The 25,765-nt window shown below is 39.7% G+C and overlaps 2 protein-coding genes across 4 annotated transcripts in view; one reads left to right on the forward strand and one right to left on the reverse strand.

The window, feature by feature from the left end:
* mindy2 (MINDY lysine 48 deubiquitinase 2) overlaps positions 1 to 14,268 on the forward strand; it is a 63,421-nt gene extending 49,153 nt beyond the window's left edge. Inside the window, exons 7-9 of one of the 3 annotated variants that reach the window (XM_051920366.1) lie at positions 3,700 to 3,873; positions 5,837 to 5,986; positions 12,243 to 14,267. In XM_051920366.1, coding sequence (XP_051776326.1) covers positions 3,700 to 3,873; positions 5,837 to 5,986; positions 12,243 to 12,392 — 474 coding nt within the window. In that variant the 3' untranslated portion in view covers positions 12,393 to 14,267. Of the gene's footprint in view, positions 1 to 3,699; positions 3,874 to 5,809; positions 5,987 to 12,242 lie in introns of all 3 variants that reach the window. The other 2 variants (XM_028822999.2, XM_051920367.1) reach the window with 2 other exon arrangements.
* A 4,695-nt stretch (positions 14,269 to 18,963) lies between these two features.
* Positions 18,964 to 25,765, reverse strand: part of sltm (SAFB-like, transcription modulator) — a 49,524-nt gene continuing 42,722 nt past the window's right edge. Inside the window, 3 exon segments of the mRNA XM_051920276.1 lie at positions 18,964 to 19,229; positions 24,779 to 24,956; positions 25,060 to 25,386. Coding sequence (XP_051776236.1) covers positions 19,065 to 19,229; positions 24,779 to 24,956; positions 25,060 to 25,386 — 670 coding nt within the window. The 3' untranslated portion in view covers positions 18,964 to 19,064.

Raw genomic sequence — 25,765 nt, forward strand, 5'->3', positions numbered from 1 at the left:
TTAAAGTTTAAAATGAATTAAACTTTTATAATTGATTCTTAACATTTTAGTAGCCTCTTTATTTTGAATTCTATGTTGATTGTAATAGAATATTAATTCAAGTTAGGTTGCCTCTGTTTCTGGCGCTGCTAGTGGGAGATATTCTAGTTGATCTGGCATGCCGAATTAAATTACTCTTCTGGTATGGATTTTGAGAAAACAGTTCTTTTAGCATGCTAAGAACATACCATACACATTTAAATATAAAACACACAACTTGCATGCAACAGGAAATGATCAATGTGACTTTGTGTTGGTGTATTAGTGTCTTATGTATGGACTTGTATATGAACTGTGAGTACTAAGTGAGCCAACCACTTTAAAAGAACAAAGCTGAACTTTGTTGGTGAACATCTGCAGTCAAACGTATTTAAATAGCGTATCTTTGGCAAGCATTTTGATGGATAAGATTTGCATCTGTGTTAATTAATTTAATCAGTAAGACATTTGTTTTTTGTTTAAAAAAAAATAAATAAAAATTATCTTACGTCTGAAAAGCATTTAGAAATGCATTATACCAGTATGCAATGAAACTCGCTTCCCAGGTCCTCCCTGCGTGGAGTTTGCATGTTCTCCCCGTGTCTGCGTGGGTTTCCTCCGGGCGCTCCGGTTTCCTCCCACGGTCCAAAGACATGCAGGTTAGGTGGATTGGCGATTCTAAATTGGCCCTAGTGTGTGCTTGGTGTGTGGGTGTGTTTGTGTGTGTCCTGCGGTGGGTTGGCACCCTGCCTGGGATTGGTGCCCTGCCTTGTGCCCTGTGTTGGCTGGGATTGGCTCCAGCAGACCCCCGTGACCCTGTGTTCGGATTCAGCGGGTTGGAAAATGGATGGATGGATATTCAAAACTGTTTGCCTTTTCTATCTGGCATGACATTAATGGTAAATGGTACAGTACAATCATTAGTCAGGCTCTATATATTTATTTAAAAATCAGACCAAATTAGAGGAACACTAATACTACCGTGCAGTACTTGTATTAGGAAAATAATCCATTCAAAATGAGTAATCAATCCCTAAGTTCAAATGCTTAAAAAAATAATAATAATAAATTGTTATGTGATATTAGCATAGTATATTATGAAATATAAATATGGCAGCATTTGAGGTAGCTAACAGGTTTATCATTAAGTATGGAAGGACTAGATGGAAGTACAATAATGAGGAAAAAGTGCTGATTGTTGGAAAGACTTAATTGATGACTACAAAGGCAATTGGTTTTCACTGGCAGCACAGGAAGCTTGTGCCAGCTTGTTACACACTAACAGCCTAAATACTAGTTTGATTGGTTTATTAAAGGATTCTTATTTCCTGCGGCTGCTATTACAACCAGATCATGTTTGAATATTCAAAATTATATTACAAGATTCAAATCTCTGTACTTAGTTTCAAGTTTTTTCCAGTCTTTTCAGCATGCTTTAATGACTCACCCACTCACAAATGATTGAGGTGTCCTCTATTTCGCTCTTAAACTTCGAACCAAAATAAGAAAACAGATTTCATATTCATCCTCTGAATGTAATGTGTTTACAAGTATAGCAACTAAAATCAAGTCGCATTTCAAGCCAAGTGACAGTTCTACATATGTCTTGTTTGAAGTGCTGACACAAATTATAAAATAAAATTTCAATCCTAATGCTTGTAGAGAAAAGCCAAGCAAAATGACACCTTTTATTGGCTAACTTAAAAAGATTACAATATGCAAGCTTTCGAAGCAACTCAGGCCCCTTTTTCAGGCAATTGTAATCTTTTTAGTTATCCAATAAAAGGTGTCATTTTGCTTGGCTTTTCTCTACATTCATAATGGCTAACATGGTACAGCACCCTAGTACTACAATCCTAATGCTTCAAACCCAACCTAATGATAAGGCACACAATTGGCTTAGCTTTGAAATGAAAAGCTAGGGCAGATTGGTCCATTGGTCTGTTGGTTTCTGGTGCATTAGCAGTAACTTAGCCTCACACCCAACCTTACTCTTAAAAATAAACTGACAAACTAATTGAGTTTATAATGAGAGTAGACTACAACCAAAATACAATTCAAGCAGGACAATCACATAAGCATATATTTTAATAATATTAAATTAATATCTGAGCCAGTCTGATATGTCAGTTTTACTCTGGTGTCGTCACTTGAGAGCAATTAACTCATGGATAGTCCTTTATCCTGTTGGTCTGCTGAAACCTGAGGATACAGTGGAGCAGCTTAATTCATACAGTCAGGCAATACTGGTGCATGACATACCTGCTCTGGTGACATTTAAGGCATTTTGAATGCACATAAAAAGGCTAATGAATGTGGCCTTGCTATGACATAGGTTTTGAATTGAATTACTCTTTTTAAAGATGACCTGGTTAGGCCTCGTTCCACTTTGACCTTGTTGAGTTAAAGTGCATCCAAGAAATTTTTGTTTGCTTGGTAGATTTTATTGCCTCATTGTTGAAGCTGTATGTTGGTCAAAGGACTAAAACAAATTAACAACATTTTGAGAAAATCAGCAACTATAACTAGTTTCTTGAGTATATATTGGTGGATGAGGTGGCAAAACAATTTAAGTCAGTCATGTGTTGTTGTTAATTCTGGATGAGTTTGAAAACATGAGCAGTAGGAAAATGTCTGATCACCTAATGTATGTGAATTGACTTGGGTGTAAAACAACAATGTCAGAGTTCACCGGAATTGGGCAGAGGCCAATTTTCATGAAATGTTACTCTTCAGTAAATGTTATTAACTGTTACTGGAAATTAGAAAAGCAACCATAATCTCTCAACAGTGAATCTTAGGTTCCTGTTGAAGATGCATCTTGGCAAATTTGATTTTAAAAATCATGATACATTATGTAGATTTAAAGAGCTTTTGTGAATGAAAGCCTTCTGAATATTGTTTTGTGCTTACAGGTTTATGTGGCATTTATATTATGTTTAGATTCTAATTTCATACCATTGATTAAGCATAATTTACTTTTAAAGAAAGTGTCAATAAATACATTTAGTGGATGCAAATGTTAAGATAAATTAAGTGTTCTGTTATAATCCTATATCATTCTTCCTAAAAATCCACACTATGTAATTTATGGTCCCATAACTTGTTGTTGTAACATGGAAGGGAATCTTGTCACCTCCATCAAATATTAAATTTAAGCCCAGATTTACATGAGTTACTGTTAATTAATACATTTTAGTTAACATATTCATTCTTAAGTAATTAAATAAACACAGATTTTAGAAGTTATTTTCTTATTTCTGTTAGAAATTGTCCTTCATTATTTACTTTTTAATAAAATTATTGTTACTCTGTATTGGTTTGTATTGTTAACTTTTTGGCATTTGTATGGTCTGTCAAAAATGGTACTGGTGCAGTCCTACTAAAATCTTTATATTATAATTGTGTACAATCTCAATAAAATTAGCAGAGCCATTATAACTGATTGATTTGCTTATTTATTGTAAGGGGCAGTGAATTGTATTAATTACAGCTGTCTTAATTGTTTGAGGAACCAGGTGTGCTCTGGACTGGTTACTGTTGTAAAATATGCATACATCTTTAGAGGTCTCTTTCCTCTTGCATGGCCCTGGTGGGTAGAGTGACAGATTTTAATGGTGAATAATTGGGAATCATCCCTCAGAACGACGCTTAGTGTCCTTTTCACTTCTTTTATTTAAGGGACAGCTTTATCTGCTGGTCACCGACCAGGGGTTTTTGACAGAGGAAAAAGTAGTTTGGGAGAGTTTACACAATGTGGATGGAGATGGGAACTTTTGTGACTCTGAATTTCACTTGCGTCCACCATCAGATCCTGAGACAGTGTACAAAGGTCAACAAGACCAGATAGATCAGGTATGAGATTTGTCTCGTTTATTCCTTTATAAAGTTAACATGTGTCATTTTACATCAAGATTCCTCAGTGTGTGACTAGGTTATATTTGTAAAATGGGTATATTCATTTCCTAATAACATACAATTGTACTGTATTTTCCCATCCAAATGTCTTGTTCACATTTGACATTTGTGACTTAATCTACTGCACAGGTTAACATAGCTTGCTGTCAAATGATATTTTAACCAGATACTTTGACAGTTATTTCCAAATGAACAAATTGCATTTGAGCAAATTCAAGTAGTAATGATATATAAAATACAGTAACATTAGCTTTGAACTTGAATATTAGATTTATTCAAGCTGGAGTGTATAACAAATGCATATTTTGCACTGTATTGGAATTTAAGTCCAAGCCTTCATTAGCATTGCTTACATATTTCCAGTAATTGCTGACATGTAGGTGAAGTACCTTGTTCAAGGTTTCTCAAGGAGTTGCTGGTAGAGAATGAACAAACCCATATCTGGTGACAAAGACACTCTGAAGGGCATACAGGGTGCTGAGGAAAAAGCTGAGTAAAAGGAAGGAATTTACAGGGCTAAAATAGAAAACACACTCACTAAGAATAACATGAAAGATGTTTGGAATGGACTGGATGGAATTACTGGGCCCGAGCAATCCACAGCTTAGCTGGTGCTAGAAGGAAATGTGGAAAAAGCTAATGCCCTGAACAGATTTTTTTATGGCCATTTCCCCCACACTAGCTTTACTGCACCATCTTCCTGTGCGTATATTTTACTCTTACCTTTCAACTGCTATGGCCAGTGATGAGTTCAGCTCTGACCATCCGCATAAGCTGTCTCCCTAACTGATGACCAAGTGAGGAGACAGTAATAAGACTACATACAAGAAAAGCTGCAAGACTGGGTGGATTTAGACCTTGAGTACTCAAGACCTGTGCTGACCTGACCAACTTTATGGTATTCTCTGATACCTGCTCAGTCCTTCACCAAAGCTCCAGTAAGTCGCGCAGTTCTGGACAACATCTTGTATTGTTCCAGTTCCTATACTAGTCCTCTTTTGAAAGACCTCTTGGACCCACTGCATTTTGCCTGTTACACAAACATGGGAGTGGAAGATACAATCGTACATATTCTTCAAAGATATTTCTTGAGCTTCTGTAAAAAGTTAAATATATGTATCTGTCTATCCAGCGCTCTAGTTTCCAACACCTTAGCATATCACCCTGCCTACCTGAAGTTTTACAATGTGATGCTCAGAACTCCTCTTTCTAAAGTTATAGTGCTGTTTTTCAGTAGATTTAAGTTCACAACAGATTGAATTATTATGAGCATGTTCTTGAAAATGAAGATTTTTATATATGGGATAAAGGGTTGATTCTATTTTCATGTTGAGAAGTCAAATAATGCATGTACTTGCATAAAGTGGATTGTTTCAAATCAAAATACTGTTAAAATAAAGCATCCACATTATCTACGATTACATAAGCATTCATGTAAGTAAGGGAACATTAATTAGCATGCTGAACAGAATCATTAGAACATTTAATTTTGTGTTCTCCTCCAGCAAATTGGTTCTGACATTCAGTTATCCCCCTTTTTATCAGTTCATAGCCATCAAAAGGCATGTACTTTGATAGATGACATTACCTTCCTGTTCTGAAGAGTAGCCCAGGTATTTAATTATGAGCCAGAGAAAGCCCTTTTTTAAATACATTTTCCACTCCGTCCATTACGGCAGCTTTCTACTGCCTATTTTTCAGACTCCCTTTCTTTCATAGGGTTTGAAGAGGGGGAAAACACCTATTTAAGGTACCATTTACTAATTATGCCCAATTTCTGGAACATTTTACCTAAAACCTCTGAATGGTCTTTTTTTTTTTTTTTTTTTAATCATCCATAACTTTTATTTTTCTTTGTTTTGTCCTTGCAAAGGACTATTTGATTGCTCTTTCACTCCAGCAAGAGCAGCAGAGCCAGGAACTTAATTGGGAACAGATTCCAGAAGGAATTAGTGACTTGGAATTGGCTAAGAAACTGCAAGAAGAAGAAGACCGGCGAGCTTCTCAGTTCTACCAGGAGCAGGAGCAAGCAGCTGCGGCACAAGCACAGGTCAGATACTGATGCTTTTAACTCTTCTATAGGTCCTCTGTATCAACATGAACTACAGCTTTAGGAGCCATTTGATGATCAAAGTTGCTTCTAGCATTCTTGTCACACTTGAACCCATGACCACTGATAGTCGTGACCGGGATGAGCCAGTGCAGTGAGGACCCGTAGCTAACCAAGAGTATGGTGCAAAGTGGGTTGTATTTTTATTTATAAAAAAAAAAAAAACTCCTAAAATGCAAAAAGTTCAGTGCTTCAATAAATATATACGGTATATAAAAGCGAAAACTCACTGACTGATTCATCACTAGATCTTCTAAACCCCAAGTCCTAGAATTTTTACATTTGGCATGGAGGTTTGTTTTAGGGTCTAGGTGAGAGAACAGATTTTGTGAAACTCTTACCTAGAAGGGGTGAAACTACCTGTCCTATATGTAGCTAAAAATACAGGGACTTAAAATATATATATATATGTATATATATATATGTATATATATATATGTGTATATATATATATATATATATATATATATATATATATATATATATATATATATATATATATATATATATATATATATGTATAATATGAGAGTGCATTTGATGGGTGACTTGAAAGCATAAGAGTTTTTACATCTATTATTGAAATTAGGAGACAGCAGAATAGAGGAGAAAGAAGGAAAAATAAAGATCACGGACAATTTATGTACTATAATAGACGATACAGATATTAATGGACAAGGTCTATCCTGGTATAGAAAACGTATTTTCTAAACCTGTATGTCGGCTAAGGGAATAAGCTATATTAACGCTTAAAAATGACAAAGCTACAGTCAATAACTGTCTTTTAGCAAAGCTAAATACACATGAGAAGACATGACTCAAGTGACTCAGTATTAGAGGTTGACGAGGCTCTGGACTATCCAGCAGAGTTCTTTCTCTATCCTCCAGGCATTCCTCTGCACAAACTTATTTTGAAGATGGGAGCAACAGTTACGCTTTTGAGAAATTTTAATCCTCCTAAACTGTGCAGTAGCAAAAGACTGCAAATAAAAGCTTTACACAAAAATGTTATTGAAGCATGTATCTTTACTAGCTCTGGTCAGGGTCTTTGTACCGCATATTCCTCTTACACTATCTGACTTTCTTTTTCAATTCAAACACCTGCAATTTCCAATTAAAGTGTATTTTGCAATGACTATCAATAAATCCCAAGGTCAGTCTCTAAATGAGGTGGGAGTGGATTTGAGGGATGATTGTTTTTCTCATGGCCAATTTTATGTGGGGTGCTCAAGAGTGAGCTCACCTTGTTCCTCATTCATTCTGAAACCTAGAGGTGTTACATCTAATGTTGTACAGTTAGGTCCATAAATATTTGGACAGAGACAACTTTTTTCTAATTTTAGTTCTGTACATTACCACAATGAATTTTAAATGAAACAACTCCGATGCAGTTGAAGTGCAGACTTTCAGCTTTAATTCAGTGGGGTGAACAAAACGATTGCATAAAAATGTGAGGCAACTAAAGCATTTTTTTTAAAACAATCCCTTCATTTCAGGGGCTCAAAAGTAATTGGACAGATTAGATAACTGGAAATAAAATGTTCATTTCTAATACTTGGTTGAAAACCCTTTGCTGGCAATGACAGCCTGAAGTCTTGAACTCATGGACATCACCAGATGCTGGGTTTCCTCCTTTTTAATGCTCTGCCAGGCCTTTACTGCAGCAGCTTTCAGTTGCTTGTGGGCCTTTCTGTCTGAAGTTTAGTCTTCAACAAGTGAAATGCCTGCTCAATTGGGTTAAGATCAGGTGACTGACTTGGCCATTCAAGAATTTTCCACTTCTTTGCTTTAATAAACTCCTGGGTTGCTTTGGCTATATGTTTTGGGTCGTTGTCCATCTGTATCATGAATCAATTTGACTGCATTTAGCTGGATTTGAGCAGACAGTATGTCTCTGAACACCTCAGAATTCATTCTGCTGCTTCTGTCCTGTGTCACATCATCAATAAACACTAGTGTCCCAGTGCCACTGGCAGCCATGCACGCCCAAGCCATCACACTGCCTCCACCGTGTTTTACAGATGATGTGGTATGCTTTGCATAATGAGCTGTTCCACGCCTTCTCCATACTTTTTTTCTTGCCATTATTCTGGTAGAGGTTGATCTTGGTTTCATCTGTCCAAAGAATGTTTTTCCAGAACTGTGCTGGCTTTTTTAGATGTTCTTTAGCAAAGTCCAATCTAGCCTTTCTATTCTTGAGGCTTATGAGTGGCTTGCACCTTGCAGTGCACCCTCTGTATTTACTTTCATGCAGTCTTCTCTTTATGGTAGACTTGGATATCGATATGCCGACCCCCTGGAGAGTGTTGTTCACTTGGTTGGCTATTGTGAAGGTGTTTCTCTTCACCATGGAAATGATTCTGCGATCATCCACCACTGTTGTCTTCCGTGGACGTCCAGGTCTTTTTGCGTTGCTGAGTTCACCAGTGCTTGCTTTCTTTCTCAGGATGTACCATACTGTAGATTTTGCCACTCGTAATATTGTAGCAATTTCTCGGATGTTTTTTTCTGTTTTCGCAGCTTAAGGATGGCTTCTTTCACCTGCATGGAGAGCTCCTTTGACCGCATGTTGTCTGTTCACAGCAAAATCTTCCTCATGCAAGCACCACACCTCAAATCAACTCCAGGCCTTTTATCTGCTTAATTGATAATGACATAACGACGGACTTGCCCACACCTGCCCATGAAATAGCCTTGGAGTCAATTGTCCAATTACTTTTGAGCCCCTGAAATGAAGGGATTGTGTTAAAAATACTTTAGTTGCCTCACATTTTTATGCAATCGTTTTGTTCACCCCACTGAATTAAAGCTGAAAGTCTGCACTTCAACTGCATCGGAGTTGTTTCATTTAAAATTCATTGTGGTAATGTACAGAACCAAAATTAGAAAAAAGTTGTCTCTGTCCAAATATTTATGGACCTAACTGTATACAGAGAAGTACTGTAGTTCTTTGCTCAGCATATTCACATCTTTTGTGTATTTTTTGTATACAGTGCACACTTGGTACATTATCAAAAACCGAAATAAAATTGTGTCCATATTTTTATATCCTCCAATTTATTAAAAGAGATCTTTGTGAGCAAAGCCGCAGGTATTAGCTAGTAATCTAATAAATACATAAAATACAAGTGCTCATTCATTTTAATTAAGAATCAATTAATAAATAAATCCATGAATAAAAAAAAAAATAAAGCCATGAAGATATTGGGTTCCATTTTTTCTCTCCCCCCACCCACCCCCCATGCCCAGCACGTCTTCCACTCTCCATCTCCCCCAGCAGAGACACCATCCAGCTCTTTTACCAACTGACTCCTCCAGCGTCGACTGTAACATGTCCTGCCAGCCCTCCAGTTTTCTTCCACACTTTCCTGGCATCTGTCGGATCCATCGGAGGAACTTCCCGATTTGCCCTGCTACCTCCAAACTGATTGGCATCGCATGATCCATCCCTGAAATGCCAATTACATACTTCCTCACTGGGTCACTAATGGCCAGATGCCTGCGAACCATTGTGCTGTCCCTAATTCTGTCTTATTTTCTACTCCTTTCACAAATTTCTTTCTTCTATCTCTTTCCTTGCTCAGGCTCTCTCACCCGTACCTCCCTGGGTGTGGCATTCTAATCCTGTCCCGTGGAAAGTCATTGAGACAACTGTAACCAACAGTGCTCTCATGCAAGTATGATCAGCTCCTACACCCATGGAGCCTGAGCCGCACCATTTTTATTTTATTTTATTTTATTTATTTGCTCCCAGTGCCAAGGACCCTTTTATCACACCATCATAGGCTATTAAACGGAACTTAGCTAAATGTGTGGTATGACCTTCATCTGTGTCCTAATAGAAAAAAGATTAATTAAACAACACATACTTTTTTTTTTTTTGTTTTCATGGTGCGATCATACAATATCTAATATTCACTGGCATTATTAAAAAGACTGACTGGATTCATAACAGGCAAAACCTTTTGTTTTGCAGCACTGACTTCAACAAAATATTTCAGGTTCTTTTGAACAGTCCCACATGTCAGGCTAGAGACTACATTTTTTTTTTGTTTTTTGTTAATAGACCTGCTTCAAGTATTCGATATTTTCATGATCACTTGTTGCAAGTACTTCCATAACATTTCAGCTGGGTTAGGATCAGGATTTTGACTTGCCCATTCCAAAGCACAGAGTAATTTCACAGTATTCTGATGAAGATTTTTTCTGTACAAGGGATTATCGCCATAATCCCCATAACTGGCACTACCATGAAATTGGGAAGAGATATCCTCTCCATAATTTTCCCTATGGAGTGTGGGCATCCATTTTGTTTCCTCAAGCATATATAATGATTATTATTTTTTAATTCAAAGTTTCATTTGCATCTCCTTTATCCACTGTGAGCAGCTGATTGCACCCCTAGAAGACGCGGATGCTCCTAAAAAAAAAAAACCTCTTAAAAACGCTGATAGACTACCTTCATGTTGCTCCCTTACTTGCGGCAGCTCTGTTTACAGTAATCCCTCCTGAATCGCGGGGGTTGCGTTCCAGAACCCCCGGCGAAAGGTGAAAATCTGCGAAGTAGAAACCATATGTTTATATGGTTATTTTTATATTGTCATGCTTGGGTCACAGATTTGCACAGAAACACAGGAGGTTGTAGAGAGACAGGAACTTTATTCAAACACTGCAAACAAACATTTGTCTCTTTTTCAAAAGTTTAAACTGTGCTCCATGACAAGACAGAGATGACAGTTCCGTCTCACAATTAAAAGAATGCAAACATATCTTCTGCTTCAAAGGAGTGCGCGTCAGGAGCAGAGAACATCACAGAGAGAGAGAGATAGAAAAAAGCAAACAATCAAAAACCGATACGTGCCGTTCGAGCTTTTAAGTATGCGAAGCACCGTGCGGGAAGTATGTCACTTGACAAAGCAGCTGCAAGGAAGGGAGCAATGTGAAGGTAGTTTTTCAGCATTTTTTTAGACGAGCGTCCGTATCCTCTAGGGGTGCGAACAGCCACCCTGCTCACACCCCCTCCGTCAGGAGCAGAGAACGTCAGAGCAAGAGAGAGACAGAGAAAAGCAAACAATCAAAAATCAATAGGTGCTGTTTGGGCTTTTAAGCATGCGAAGCACCATGCGGGAAGCATATCACTTGACAAAGCAGCCACAAGTAAGCCCAGCAAGGATGGGAGCAATGTGAAGGTAGTCTTTCAGCATTTTTTGAGGAGCGGCCGTATCCTCTAGGGGTACGAACAGCCCCCGTGCTCACAATATATTTGAGGAGTTTTATTTAATACGCAATACGCGCTGTGGTTGGGTAGCTTCTCAGCCATCTGCCAATAGCGTCCCTTGTATGAAATCAACTGGGCAAACCAACTGAGGAAGCATGTACCAGAAATTAAAAGACCCATTGTCCACTGAAACCCACGAACCACCGAAAAATCTGCGATATTTAAATATGCTCACATATAAAATCCGCGATAGAGTGAAGCCGTGAAAGTTGGAAGTGCAATATAGCGAGGGATTACTGTACTTAAGAGCCTGAACACCACCTGTCCTTTTGGCTGATTGCTTTGTTTCTGTCTCCCCCAGGCATCCTCTGCTCCTGTTGCAGGTCCCGCTCCCGTTGTGCTCCCCTATGATGTTTGTCTATTCTTTAATCGAGAACTACATACTGAGCTTGTTTTACTTCTGAGACAGACATGTTTGTTTGAAGTATTTGAATAAAGTTCCTGTCTCTACAATCTCCTGTGTTTCTGCGCAGTTCTGTGACCCAAGTGTGACACCACACTGTCCATTCAGTAGCCTTGCAGATCTTTAAGGTGGTCTTTGTCAAAGTGGCACCAGTTTCCTCCCAAGGAGTCCCTCACAAGAAAACTAACATTACCCTGTGCATGATTTTTGGCCATTATTCCATGATCATCACAATGTTGTTGGTTTCAGCACAGAGTTTTATTACACAGTGTCTTGTGTAGCTTAAGCATACAATTTATTCAAACATGTATAACACTTTGTGCTTAACTGAAATTTGAAATGCTGACGCCAGAGGCCTTGCTCAGTCTCTTTGAGACATTGATGTGTTTTTCCATCTGCCTCTATGATGCAGTTTATTGGAGAAATTTTTAATTCTTCACCCCAGATGCCTTTAATAACGTGGATTATGATCACACTTTGTACAAACTATGATTTCCTCTAATTTCCCCCTGTAGATGCAACAGGGACAGCAGCCAGCACCAGGAGGCACAGTAGCTCCAAGTGCCACTGCAGCCAACAGTCCAGGGAAGCCATCAGGAAGCAGTGAACGTAAACCGAAGAAGGAGGCAAAAGAGAAGGAAAAAGAGCGATGTGTCCTTTTGTAAAAGTGGACAGGTTTTGTTTGACGCATCTCTGGAAAATGAAAACAACTGAAACATGCCGTCTGTGCCTGATTTCCCAAGCATTTTGGTTTCTACTTTTCTTTTTTAATTTAATTTACTCTGATGGACATAAAGGGTAACAATTTTGATGCAGTCGGCCAAACCTTGTTACATGTTTGCACAGTGCATTATATTTGTGATGAACATTCTAGGGTACATAGAGCTGTTATTGTATTTTGTAGCAAAAAAAATGAAATTCAAAAGGGTTTGCACCTTGTAATAGCAACATTGTTACTTAAGAAAAAAACAGGTCTTTTTTATTCAGTTATTAAGCTGTTTTATATATAGAGATATGTATTTACATGTAGAAATGCCTTCTTTTTAATTTTGCAGCATTATAAAAGAAAATCAACACTACCATACTGACACATTTCGTTTAAGGGGCCATTCGTTTCGAGAACTAGTGGTGGGAGCCATGCACCTACAGAAGAGTCCCATCACATGAAGAGTGACACCCCCTTCAACACCAAGTGAGGGTGCTATATTTGTGACACGGTGCCCCCTTCTGTGATGTGATGGTGTTGCACCTTTGACATAGCACCCTTTCTGCGGTGTGGCGGTGCATCATGTATTATTTAGAGAACTGGTTTACATGCTGTTCTATATTTAAGGTTTACAAGATGTGGAAAGCTTAACCTGAGAAGCTACCATTTTTTTTGGGTCTTGTTTTGTTTTAATAAAATGACATGAATCTGAAAGCCTTTTTAACACTCTTTAGGATAAAAGAGGTTTCAGATTTGCACACTTGTTGCTGACAAAAAGCAAAGCCCATATTGGAAACTGGCTGAGCACTAATTGGCTCGGATTGCATCTCTCTTAGGGCAGACGCCGGGTATGCCTGTAGTCGTGTCTTTGTGTGCCGACTTAATCAGATGACTGACTGAAGAATGATGGAAGTTTTGTTACTGAGGTAGCATCCAGCCATCCCAGCACAGAATAAATGTATGTAACGCACATTACCAACATGCTTTTTGTGTCAAGTCCCAATGCAGCTTCAACAATAGCCATCCCTTGTCAGGCCCCCTCAGCTCCCCGTTGCTGTTACTGTAGTGTGTATTTAGTACAAGACACAGGCAAAGCAGGACCTGTTGTGTGAAGTTTCTTGGCCGTGAATGATTTTGGTGTCAGCTCTGCCTTGAACAGTGTAGAAGAACAGCTTAAGATGTCAGTTCCCAAGTGAGTGGCCAAGTGCCCTTCTCTGGCTTGTGTTGGTCTCACCTACAGTTGTCTGCTGCAGCTCTCGTGAGGTGACACACTCAAAACATCTTTTTGGGTTTCATTTAACAGATGTTACATTTCCAAATTTCAAAGCTTAACTTGGTTGGCCTTTGAGGCGACAGCACTGCCCACTTTTGCCATTAATGTAGTCGTGGTTCTTTCATTCGGTTTGTACACAACTCCTGTTCACTAATGCATTGAATTCTGAGGACCAACAACCAGCATTGCAAGACTGTAGCATCATCCTTTAAAATCCCATCGCCCTCCTCACAACTCTGCTACCCATTCATCGATTGTCATCTTTGCTCCAATGAGCTATCCAAGCATTAACTTGGAGCTTCTTTACCTGTGTGCATAGTTGTATTAACATCCCAATTCTATGTTGAGCTGCAAAGTGGCCATGGGCCTTGTCCCAGGGTTAGGGTGGTTTGGCTGTTTAGACATTTTGCTCCAAAATTCACACAACCTGGTGTGCTGTTAGTATCCTGAGGACAATAGCAGGCTGCCTTAGCTGGTCTACCCACTTACAAGGGTGAGGAGACCGCATTCAGGGAGTGCTTTGTAGGTTTGAGCAAAACACAAATTTACATCACTTGGAGCCGTGCTTCCCAAACTCGGGCCTGGGGGACCCCCTGTGGCTGCAGGTTTTTGTTCCAATCAGTGTCTTTTTTATTGAACTCCTGGGCTCATTAGGTGAACTGTTATTCCCCCCATGTTCTGTGTTTTGGGAACAATATAGAAATTAGAAAACTAAGTTTGGTAAAAAAACTATTTTAAAATGTACGAAGCAGTTTTTTCATCTTGATTTTCATTCTACTTTTCCAGATATTCTAATTGTTTAATGAATCCATTATTTACTACGGAGTGGGGCTGATGCTAAAGTAGTTGCAGCCTTTGATTATTGCGTGTTGTGTGCCAGCGTGTCTGCTCTGCTCATTTGTAATTATATCTTATTAATGACAATGAAGGAGGAAAAAATGGACAGAGAAAGGGCAAAATAGAATGAAATCAACAAAAGGGAGTTGAGCATTTAAATCTATAGCAAAAGCAAAAATATTTCTAAATGTCTTACAAATGTAAAAATCATGCTGCTGTACTTTTTGGAAAGATAAAATGAGAGAAAAAAAACAAAAAACAGCGAATTAAATGAGCTCAGCGTTATCAGGTGTTGTCACCGATTAGGAATCTGATTGGAAAAAAACCTGCAGCCACAGGGGGTCCCCAGGAGCGAGTCTGGGAGTCACTGACTGGGAGTGCTAAAGCTCGTCTTTATAGCATGGTCACAAGTCAGCCTTGAGCAGCACACGTCGGGTGGATGTTGACTCGTTGCCGATTTTGCTTCTTAAGGCCAAGTCACATTACCTGATTTTTAGTCACAGACTTTATATAATTTTAGTGCAACAAAGACAGTCCTGTATTCTGCTATCCCCATTGGCTTAGTCCAACCAGTCTCCGACTTGCCCCCAGATCATGTGGACAGGCTTGTGTGTATGTGAGAGCTGACAACTAGTGAACGCTCGTCCTGAAGTACACCATCTATGATGCGGCTCAGAAGTGAGGCTCGTCTGTCTGATGCTCCACAACAGAATGGAAAAAGGCTTGAGATTGTGGCCGACTGTGCCGTAGAAAGCTTTTTGTACAGCACCAGCTGAGGTAACTCGCAGTACTTGGGAAGTACGATACTGTGCCATAAACTTGAGAGAGTTGTCTAATTTGTAATCCCTCACAATCTCTAATCAAGTATGTCATGACGTACTCGGGTGATGGGATCAGCAACTGCAGTCATCAAGTGTGACTTGCTCTCTAAGTAGGAGTCGTGGAATGGGACTCCAGCCTTAAAGTGCCCAGTGTGGTGCTCATTTACTTGCGTATATATTTTGATTTTGGTGTACATAGGATGGCTCTGGTATTGTGTTCTCATACCACCAGATATGCCGTTTTGGTTAGGCCACTGGTGGCTGCTTTTCTTATTTTTGAGACCCAAAACACTGGGGGCATTTTAACAAATAGGTGAAGTAAGAGATTACTTACCAGTCTAGGAAATCTCACAGCAGGTACAAACCAAGACTGCCCCACAACATGTAGACACAAGAATGGGTAAACGGGCATAGGCTGGCTTTGGGCTCTTAGTTAAGACCGGATGACACGGTGGGCTTTGGAAAAGGCCTTTTTCCCCACTGAGCAGGACACCATGGACATACCTCTCTAATGCACTTGGAGTAAAGCAGTTGGTTCTTTTTCAGGTTTTCATTGCTCCAAATTAAAATTTCTTAAAACGTGTTCAGCAGTTTGTTTTTTTTTTTGTATGAAATACCACGTTTGTAGGACAAAGTGCAGGTTATAGATATCATTAACTAACCTGGGCACTGCTACCTTGTTCTTAGTTCAGTAGCGAGTCTGCACACTGGATCATTAAATCAGAAGGGCCTTTTCTGATCCTCTCTCCAGTGATAAAGTGAGCAGATTTATTTTAACTACAGTTTGTGTTTGTAAGGGTGTCAGTGTAAGGCTCCTTGATCTGCTCAGTAATGCCAAGATGATGCAATTCATTTATGTATCCTAAAACTTCTTATTCATTATGCACTTGTTGCCATCGGTTTATGATAAACCTTAATTGCTGATCTTTAATCAACATCATCATCATCAGCCCATGACAATCTGTACTTTTAAAACTGCCACTCATAGGCCTCTGGGGAAGAAGTGAGTGCTGGAAACTGAAGTGATGGAAAAAGCAAAAAAATAAAATACAAAACCATAAGCAGCTTAAGTAGGGCCTGTGATTGAATTGCACTGTAGACGAGTGCCGTGTGCCTAGCGAGCAATACGCCACCATCGCACTGTCAGGTCACAGGGTTCTGTTCAGTTTGCTTTAGTGCTGGAGTTGTTTATGGGGTGCAGGGTGAAATGCAGGAGCACTCCTGACCGCCACCACAACTGCTTTCTGGGCTCTCATTTTTAGTGTTCACATTCCAAAGCCTCTCCTGTTGTTAAAGACTTTGTTCTGAATAATAAAACTGTGCCTCTGGTAGAGACTGCAATGCAGTGGGTTTGAAGCAGCAGCTTCCTCCTGGCCACAGTTGGACCTGAATGGCACTCTTAATGCACTGCACTGTTAAGCCTTAGAAAAGTTAAAAACTGACTAAAATGTCTACATCTGTTCTTTCAGTTGTGTATTTGTGTCATCCATTTCAGAAAACTCATTTAGGCATTGTCACGTTCTGCAGTCCCGTTTTTCCAGCCTTTGTAGAACCTAATTTTGTACAATAAAAAATAAATAAATATTACTGCAACACAGTGGGCCTGGCGTTTCATTTGTAGGTTAAGCTTTGGGGTCCAGAGGCCTGTTTTAGTTTTTCCAGGATTAGTCCGTTTTCATTCACTTTAATGTGTAAAGCACTGTGGAACTCAAGGCAAAAGTATAACAAGACTACACGCAGCTCATTTTCTTCCACCATTCATACATTGAATGTTCTCACGAATCATGGGAGCCAAACCTCCCACTTGGATTACATGAACTTCAAAGAGGGGAGGTGTGGGAAGTTTGTGAAGTCTGCACATATGGAACACTCCTTCATGCTTTTGACTTCATCAAGCTGGTGAGGTGGTTAAAAGTTCAACAGATCACAGGATGTCCTACGGCCATGCAGTACAAACCACATGAGGTGGACTTGAACTGCAACCAGCAGATGGAGGATTCTTAAAAAGCTAAAGTATGAGAGAGGTGTTGGTATTCTGCAGTTACTCGTCCAACAGGCAGAAGTGAAAGTGACCATGTGGTTCACATGTGGCCAGTGGGCTTTAACAGGGTAATTACTGTTATTGATAAAACACACTTTCTTCTAAATTACTGTGCACTGGAGGACTACAGAATCAGTCTTGGTGGGGCAATCGATCCAACAGACTAGTAACACCTCAAGACCAGTCTGACCACAACACACCAACTCTCCATGATGCTATCCCAGTCACAGTTTCATCCAGAGGGTGTTCTATGCCAGCCAATGCAAAGATCAGTCCAAACTGGCATGGAAGGCAGGCTTGCTTACCACATTTGCAATGTAAAATTAATCCAAGCCAGAACATTCGTGGATTCGTGAACTCCGAAAAAAATAACATTTTCTAGAAAAGAAAAAGTGGCCAGATAAGAGAAGCCATCTCAAAGCCAATGGGTGCAGCTCGGAGCTTTATTTAAGTTTGGAAGAGCTTTACTACATACAGGTGAGCACCCAGTTTAGTGCTACAGTTCATATCGTTGTTGTCACTAACATTTACTACTGTATGCTACTCCAATGTACAGAAGAAGGGGGCTACCAACTTTGAATTGTCGATTCTGAGGAAGCTATGGACAAAGTTTAGCTTTTAAACCAACCCTTGGTTTCCCCATTTATACATCAGTTTTTACATCTCCCAATGACATTTGTTGTGTTTAGTTGAGCAGGATTACTTGGGTAAATAACTCCGATGATTCGAACTGCTCAGATGTTTCTGTAACACACGCACAAAAGCTCTGAGTTGCAGGGTTGGTTGAAGTCACTGGAGTTGGCATCAAAAGAAAAACCACAATACAAGATGAAAAACTAGGGAATTAACTAGGACAGAAATTAAAGCAAATACTGATCTGTAATTCACCTCACATTCATATTTTCACCTCGAACACATTAACAATAATAACCCATATTGTTGTTCCAGTATTGTTTCTTCTCAATATAGAAATAAAAAAAGAGCACTACACTATGTACACTGTGTCAAAGTATACAAGTGAATACAAAAGCAAGAAAACAATGGCATAAGAAAGGAACAGCATCCTCATTAGGTTTACATTATTTTAATCTAACCCATACTGTAAGCAGACATACTGTACATTAGACAGCACAGACCGTGCAGCACAAAGAAAGGGGTACCAGTTTCCATGTGCATGGCTACAATGGAGCCCCCTGCAGCCGATCTGGCAACAAAAACAGGCACGGCAAAGAATGTGAATAAAGAGGACACGCTCCACAAATATTCAAAGCAGGTTTAAAACAACTTTTTTAATGTGAGGATACCACAAAAAAAGTCCAAGTATCCAAGTAACATGATTCATATACAATAGAAAACATGTCTACTGTGGACCCGAGTCCTTTAAAGAAGAACTGGAGCAAAAACAATGCTCAAGTATTTAAAAAACAACTCTTAACTTATCCGAGCTTCAAATGATTGGGAGGGAAAAAAAAAAAAAAAAAAAAAAGTATAATTTACTGCCGATACCAATTCCAAGTAACTGGCATCTTGGGAAAAATGCTGAAAATTTTTGTATTAAAAAAAAACAAAAAAAAAAAAAAACTTTTTTACATCGAAACAAAACACACACCTGTGCCAAGTATACAAGTCCAAATGTTTGAAATCCCACTCTTCGTAGCTCTAGTACCTTGAATGCTGCTGGGACATCATGTTGCCTCGACCATCACTGATCCTCCTCGAGTCATGATAGCTGCTCCCTTGAGACGACGGCCCGTGCCAATCCTTCCTTGGAGCTTGATCACGACTGTGGCGTTCAACTATAACTTGCCTACCTTCAGTAAAATTCTTTATTAAACAAATAGTGGAGTCCATCAAGAAGCATGAGAGAGAGATGGGAAGTAAACTCATTAGTGACAATTCAAACACCACTGTATTTTTAACAGACAGCATCAGTGCAGGCAGTCATCCCATCAATTATCAAGTGACTCTTCATAAGCAGAAACATTAAACCCGTTCATTAAATCCACACTATGGTGGCAACTTCCTCATAAAGCCAATAATCCTAGGTTTTAATCCTGTGGGGGGAGATTGGAAGGGTCTTCCTCAAACATGACTGTGTAAGAACATAAAATCCTACTTATAACTTACAAAGCCTTAAATAACCTCACGTCAAACTACATCAGTGACCTTCTCCATCACTATGTGCCCGTCCACCCACTAAGGTCCTCTGATTCTGGCAATCTTGTTGTACCCCTCACTAATCTACACTCCATGGGTGACAGGGCCTTCAGCTGTATAGCGCCCAGACTCTGGAATGATCTACCGAAATTAATCAGGTCAGCTGACTCCATGAATTCTTTTAAAAAACAACTCAAAACTCATCTGTTCAGGAAGGCTCTTATCTCTATTTGACTTTATTACCCTTCTCTCAGTTTACTTCTCTGTCAAGATGCTCATGTGCCCTGTGTGTGTGTGTGTGTGTGTGTGTGCGCGAGACCGTCAATTGTGTTGTCTGTTTCTTTTTTTTCAGAATTCACTGTCTTAATCTTCTTTATATATTTATCTGGTTTGTACAATGCTATATACTGTATACACTGCCGTTCTTTATTATATTCTGTAAGTGCCTTGAGCATGGGAAAGGCGCTATATAAATAAAATGTAATTATTATTATTATTATTAAGTACACACGTGGCAGTGAACGAGAACGACTTGCAATGGACTGGCACTCGGGACGTATTTCCACCTGTGGTCAGTGCCGCCAGGACAGGCTCTGGCCCTCGTTACCCCATGGTTTAAGGTGGTCATATTAGGACTTCATCCCAAATACCTGTATCCTTACAACATTCAAAATGCCCCTCCACAATTATTGGCAGCCCTGCTGTTTATTTTGTACAACCCCCTTTTTGCCAACAAGACAGCACTTAATCTTCTCCTGTAACATTTCACAAGGTTGGAGAATACAGAGACAGGGATTTTTGACCATTCCTCTTTGCACAATCTTTCTCGAGTCCTGGGTCCTCTCTTATGCACTCTCCTCTTCAGCTCACCCCTCAGGTTTTCAATGGGGTTGAGGTCGGGGGACTGAGATGGCCATGGGATAAGCTGGATTTTGTGTCTGCTGAGCCATTTTTGTGTAGATTTTGCCAGATGTTTAGGGTTGTTCTCCTGCTGGAAGACCCAATGACGACCCTCTTCAGCTTTCTGGCAGAAGCCACCAGACTTTGATTTAAAATGTCCTGATATCTCAAGGAGTTCATGATGCCATACACCCTAACAAGGTTCCCAGGGTCTTTGGAAGAGAAACAGCCCCACAGCACCACAGACCCTTCACCATACTTTACAGTGGGCATGAGGTACTTTTCCACATACTCATTCTTGGATTCACGCTAGACCCACTTAGAATGTTTGTTGCCAAAAAGCTCAATTTTAGTCTCATCTGACCAAAGTACACGGTCCCAGTTGAAGCTCCAGTACCGCTTAGCAAACTCCAGTTTACGTTTGATTGTAGGCGAGAAAAGGCTTTTTCCTTACATGTCTCCCAAACAGCTTGTTGGCATGGAGATCGCATCTTGTGGTTGTCATGGAGACTTTGGGACCCCCAAGATACCACTCTTTGGTGCAGCTCTCTAACAGTGAGCTTTGGAGAATGTTTTACTTCTCTTACCATCCTCCTCGCTCTGCGTGGTGGTCCTCATCCAGCCTTGTTTGTCACTGTTCCTGTCGTTTTACACTTCATTCCTCCGACTGTAAATACGGGCAGCTTTAGGCGAGTAGCCGTTTTCTTGTAGCCATTCACATCTGCCTTACTTGAACACCACGTTCTCTTGTCTTTCCCATGTTGACGAGTAGCTAAGAGCAACAGGACTCTGTCGCATCATATTTATACCCCAGGGACACAGGAAGTCATTAATTACTAATTAAAAGTTCCAATTTACTCTGATTTTACAACTTTAAAAACTAAAATAGAAATTACAAAAATGCTTCAATTACATTTATTTTATAGGATTTATTAGGGGTGCCAATAATTGTGTCATACATGGTTTCATGTAAATTCATTTCTTAATGTCAGATTTTTTTCCACCAATGAAGTAATGAACTTCAATTAAAAACTGGATTTTTCTTTTTTGTGTTGTGAGCCTATATATTTTTTGGGAAAAAAAAAATTCATTAGAAGCCTAAGAACACATCTTAAACAGGGGCGCCAATAATTGTGGAGGTCTCTCTCTCTCTCTCTCTCTCCATTATACTAGACATTAAGCCCGTTACAATAACGGGCGCTAGAACAGTAATCAATAATATAGACTGTTCCTACTAATGTTTATAAAGTGGCAAGAGACCTTTTACCTCATTAGATTTTTTCCGTAAAATGCCTGTAATTTTCACTGACAGTAATACTGGCTTTGCTGTCTGTAATATGCATTTAATTTTCTGTCACAACAGTGGGCAATCAGCAGATTCTCCCAGCAAATGATGTAATGTGCGCGAAAAATCCACTTTTAAAAGTCATCGTATTGTAATATCATGAAAATTCGTATATTTAGGAAAACCCCTTCAACGACTGACACTTTACACTTTACCGGGCCAAGCTTCTTAAACGCAAATCTGACATCCTCAGAGTGAACACTTGCACAAACAAACACTAATCTCCTCTTTGGGGAAGCTGGTCTCCGCGTCTCAGTACCCGATTGGATTTTTCGTGTTTTATGTTTTACCTCATTTACCGAAATCCGACTGGATCGACCGCACGATATTTTATAGGTCCCGCACTCTGTCTTGTGACACGCATCAGGTGGCCTTTGAAGCATCTGTACTGAAGCATCGCACCGTGCCCCGCACATGCGCACTTCACCAGAAGACGCACACAGGGGTTTTACTAAAGAGGATATTATATATGATATTCTATGTGGTTCACTGAAAAAGGTACCAAAAAACAATACCACAGTTAGGTCCATAAATATCTGGACAGACAACGTTTCTAATTTTGGTTCTGTACTTTACCACAATACATTTTAAATGAAACAACTCAGATGCAGTTGAAGTGCAGACTTTCAGCTTTAATTCAGTGGGGTGAACAAAACAATTGCATAAAAATGTGAGGCAACTAAAGCATTTATTGAACACAATCCCTTCATTTCAGAGGCTCAAAAATAATTGGACAATTGACTCAAAGACTATTTCATGGGCAGGTGTGGTCAAGTCTGTCGTTATGTCATTATCAATTACGCAGATAAAAGGCCTGGAGTTGATTTGAGGTGTGGTGCTTGCATGTGGAAGATTTTTCTGTGAACAGACAACATGTGGTCAAAGGAGCTCTCCATGCAGGTGAAAGAAGCCATCCTTATGCTGCAAAAACAGAAAAAACCATCCGAGAAATTGCTACATTACGAGTGGCAAAATCTACAGTTTGGTACATCCCAAGAAAGAAAGCAAGCACTGGTGAACTCAGCAACGCAAAAAGACCTGGACGTCCATGGAAGACAACAGTGGTGGATGATCGCAGAATCATTTCCATGGTGAAGAGAAACCCCTTCACAACGGCCAAGCAAGTGAACAACACTCTCCAGGGGGTCGGCGTATCGATATCCAAGTCTACCATAAAGAGAAGACTGCATGAAAGTAAATACAGAGGGTGCACTGCAAGGTGCAAGCCACTCATAAGCCTCAACAATAGAAAGGCTAGATTAGACTTTGCTAAAGAACATCTAAAAAAGCCAGCACAGTTCTGGAAAAACATTCTTTGGACAGATGAAACCAAGATCAACCTCTACCAGAATGATGGCAAGAAAAAAGTATGGAGAAGGCGTGGAACAGCTCATTATCCAAAGCATACCACATCATCTGTAAAACACGGTGGAAGCAGTGTGATGGCTTGGGCGTGCATGGCTGCCAGTGGCACTGGGACAATGTTTATTGATGATGTGACACAGGACAGAAGCAGCCGAATGAATTCTGAGGTGTTCAGAGACATACTGTCTGTTCAAATCCAGCTAAATGCAGTCAAATTGATTGGGCGGCGTTTCATGATACAGATGGACAATGACCCAAAACATACAGCCAAAGCAACCCAGGAGTTTATTAAAGAAAGATTCCACAAAGAAGTGGAAAATTCTTGAATGGCCAAGTCAGTCACCTGATCTTAACCCAATTGAGCAGGCATTTCACTTGTTGAAGACTAAACTTCAGACAGAAAGGCCCACAAACAAACACTGAAAGCCGCTGCAGTAAAGGCCTGGCAGAGCATTAAAAAGGAGGAAACCCAGCATCTGGTGATGTCCATGAGTTCAAGACTTCAGGCTGTCATTGCCAGCAAAGAGTTTTCAACCAAGTATTAGAAATGAACATTTGATTTTCAGTTATTTAATTTGTCCAATTACTTTTGAGCCCCTGAAATGAAGGGATTGTGTTAAAAATGCTTTAGTTGCCTCACATTTTTATACAATCGTTTTGTTCACCCCACTGAATTAAAGCTGAAAGTCTGCACTTCAACTGCATCTGAGTTGTTTCATTTAAAATTCATTGTGGTAATGTACAGAACCAAAATTAGAAAAAATGTCAATGTCCAAATATTTATGGACCTAACTGTATATCAGCATTAAAAGTCAAGTGCAGTACCAGAAGTAAATGGTTACTTACAGGCACCATGTCGTTTATCAGTGTAATCAGAACTCTAAGGGATGGACATTCTCTACCCCCCTCCCCCTTTACACCCCCACAACTCTGATTTCTGATGCAGAATATTACATTGAGGGGGACTCCCACACCCCCATTCTTTAAAGTATTTTAGGTTTATATTAACACACTGATTAACACCCTCTGCCCCTCGTTCCTCATGCTGACACGCGGAAAGCAGCAGAGCAGAGTGGCACATGTGTGGACTGGTAGGGAATTATCTAATATTTGCTTTGGTATCATTCTGGTAACGGTGCAGCTGACATCAGTACCAAAGTCCAAATATTGGTACTGAACCAACACTAGCCCCACACCATTTTCAGGTTTCCGAGCTCTGTGCAGATATTTTAAGGGGTTTGTAAAGAACAAAAACTTCCTTTATAAAATCCATTTGCAGTTTGAATTAAAAAAAAAAAAAAATCAATCCTTCTCTGCACAAACTAGCATAATATTTCAGTAATTGGGCTTCAACATCTCAAAAATAAACCTTACTAATGAATACAAAGCAAAAAAGATTTGGGAAGAAGCTGTTAAAGTTAGGGTTGTATACATCCCATGCCACAGCTCTACTCATTTAAAGGGTAAAACTCTACATTCTGTCAATTTGCCACTACGTTTTTAGAAAGCCATTTCATTATTTCACTTTTGAAATTTGATTATGCAGATGTTAAAAAAAAAAAAAAATGTATTGAGGTAAACCGTAAAAGCAAATCAGCCCATTTACCTTTTGATGAGGGTGCCTAAAAGACGAAGCTCCACTGTTTACTCTCTCCATCATCATGGCTCTTCCATCTTCACGGCTACCATAGCTGGACCTTCCCCGGCTAGATGGAGGCACTGTTCTTATACTAGATCCAGGACCATCTCTTCCTGACCTTTCTGGGCGCATCCGAACAGCACCTCTAAAAACGCATAAACAAGTTATATATTGTAATGACCGTATCATTTTTGGGCTTAAATGTAATCATGGAGGAAAAAAAAAAAAAAAAACCACCACCAACTTACCTAAGGTCTTTGTCACTGCCAATTCCAGTTTCATTTTTCCAGCCTCCTGGACCAGAATCTCTACTGGGTCTACTATGAGGCATCTCATCCACACGCCCCCTTTCTGTAGGATGACCTCGGTTGCCCGATGGTCTCTCTGGTATGGGTACTGCTCTCCTTTCATCCCGGTCTCTCATCTCTCTGCGTTCATTATCTCTCAGCTCTGTGTGTGGCTGCTCAGCTCTCCTGGTATTGTCGTAATTTTTTGGGTATCTTTCAAATCCAGAACCTTCTCTTCGCGCTGGCCGAGTCTTCTTTGAATCCGCCTCATTTTCAAAACGATCCCGCCTGTAACAAATGCATTTCACAGTACTTAGGGTAATATTTAAAGTAAGTTAAACTTAAATGAATTCTCCCAATGGATTGAGTCATGCCTTCATTCTCATTAACATTTAGCCAACCCATTTAGAATGCAAAAAGAACTCCGGGATATTCAAGGGTGTTGAGGATGTTTGGCTGAAATTAGTTTCCAACAGCACCTCAACTACAACATGCTAAAAAGTGGATAGGGAGCTTTGTCTGTTCTCATCCTCTTAGATCTGAGTGCCGCATTTGACACCATTGATCATAATATTCTTAAGAATTGCCTTAGGTCAATGGGTGGGCCTCTCTGGCAGTGTCTTAAATTGGTTTGAATCCTACCTGGCAGGGAGAAAATTCTTTGTTA

The sequence above is a fragment of the Erpetoichthys calabaricus genome, chromosome 17 (genome assembly GCF_900747795.2).
Source record: "Erpetoichthys calabaricus chromosome 17, fErpCal1.3, whole genome shotgun sequence".
Taxonomy (NCBI): domain Eukaryota; kingdom Metazoa; phylum Chordata; class Cladistia; order Polypteriformes; family Polypteridae; genus Erpetoichthys; species Erpetoichthys calabaricus.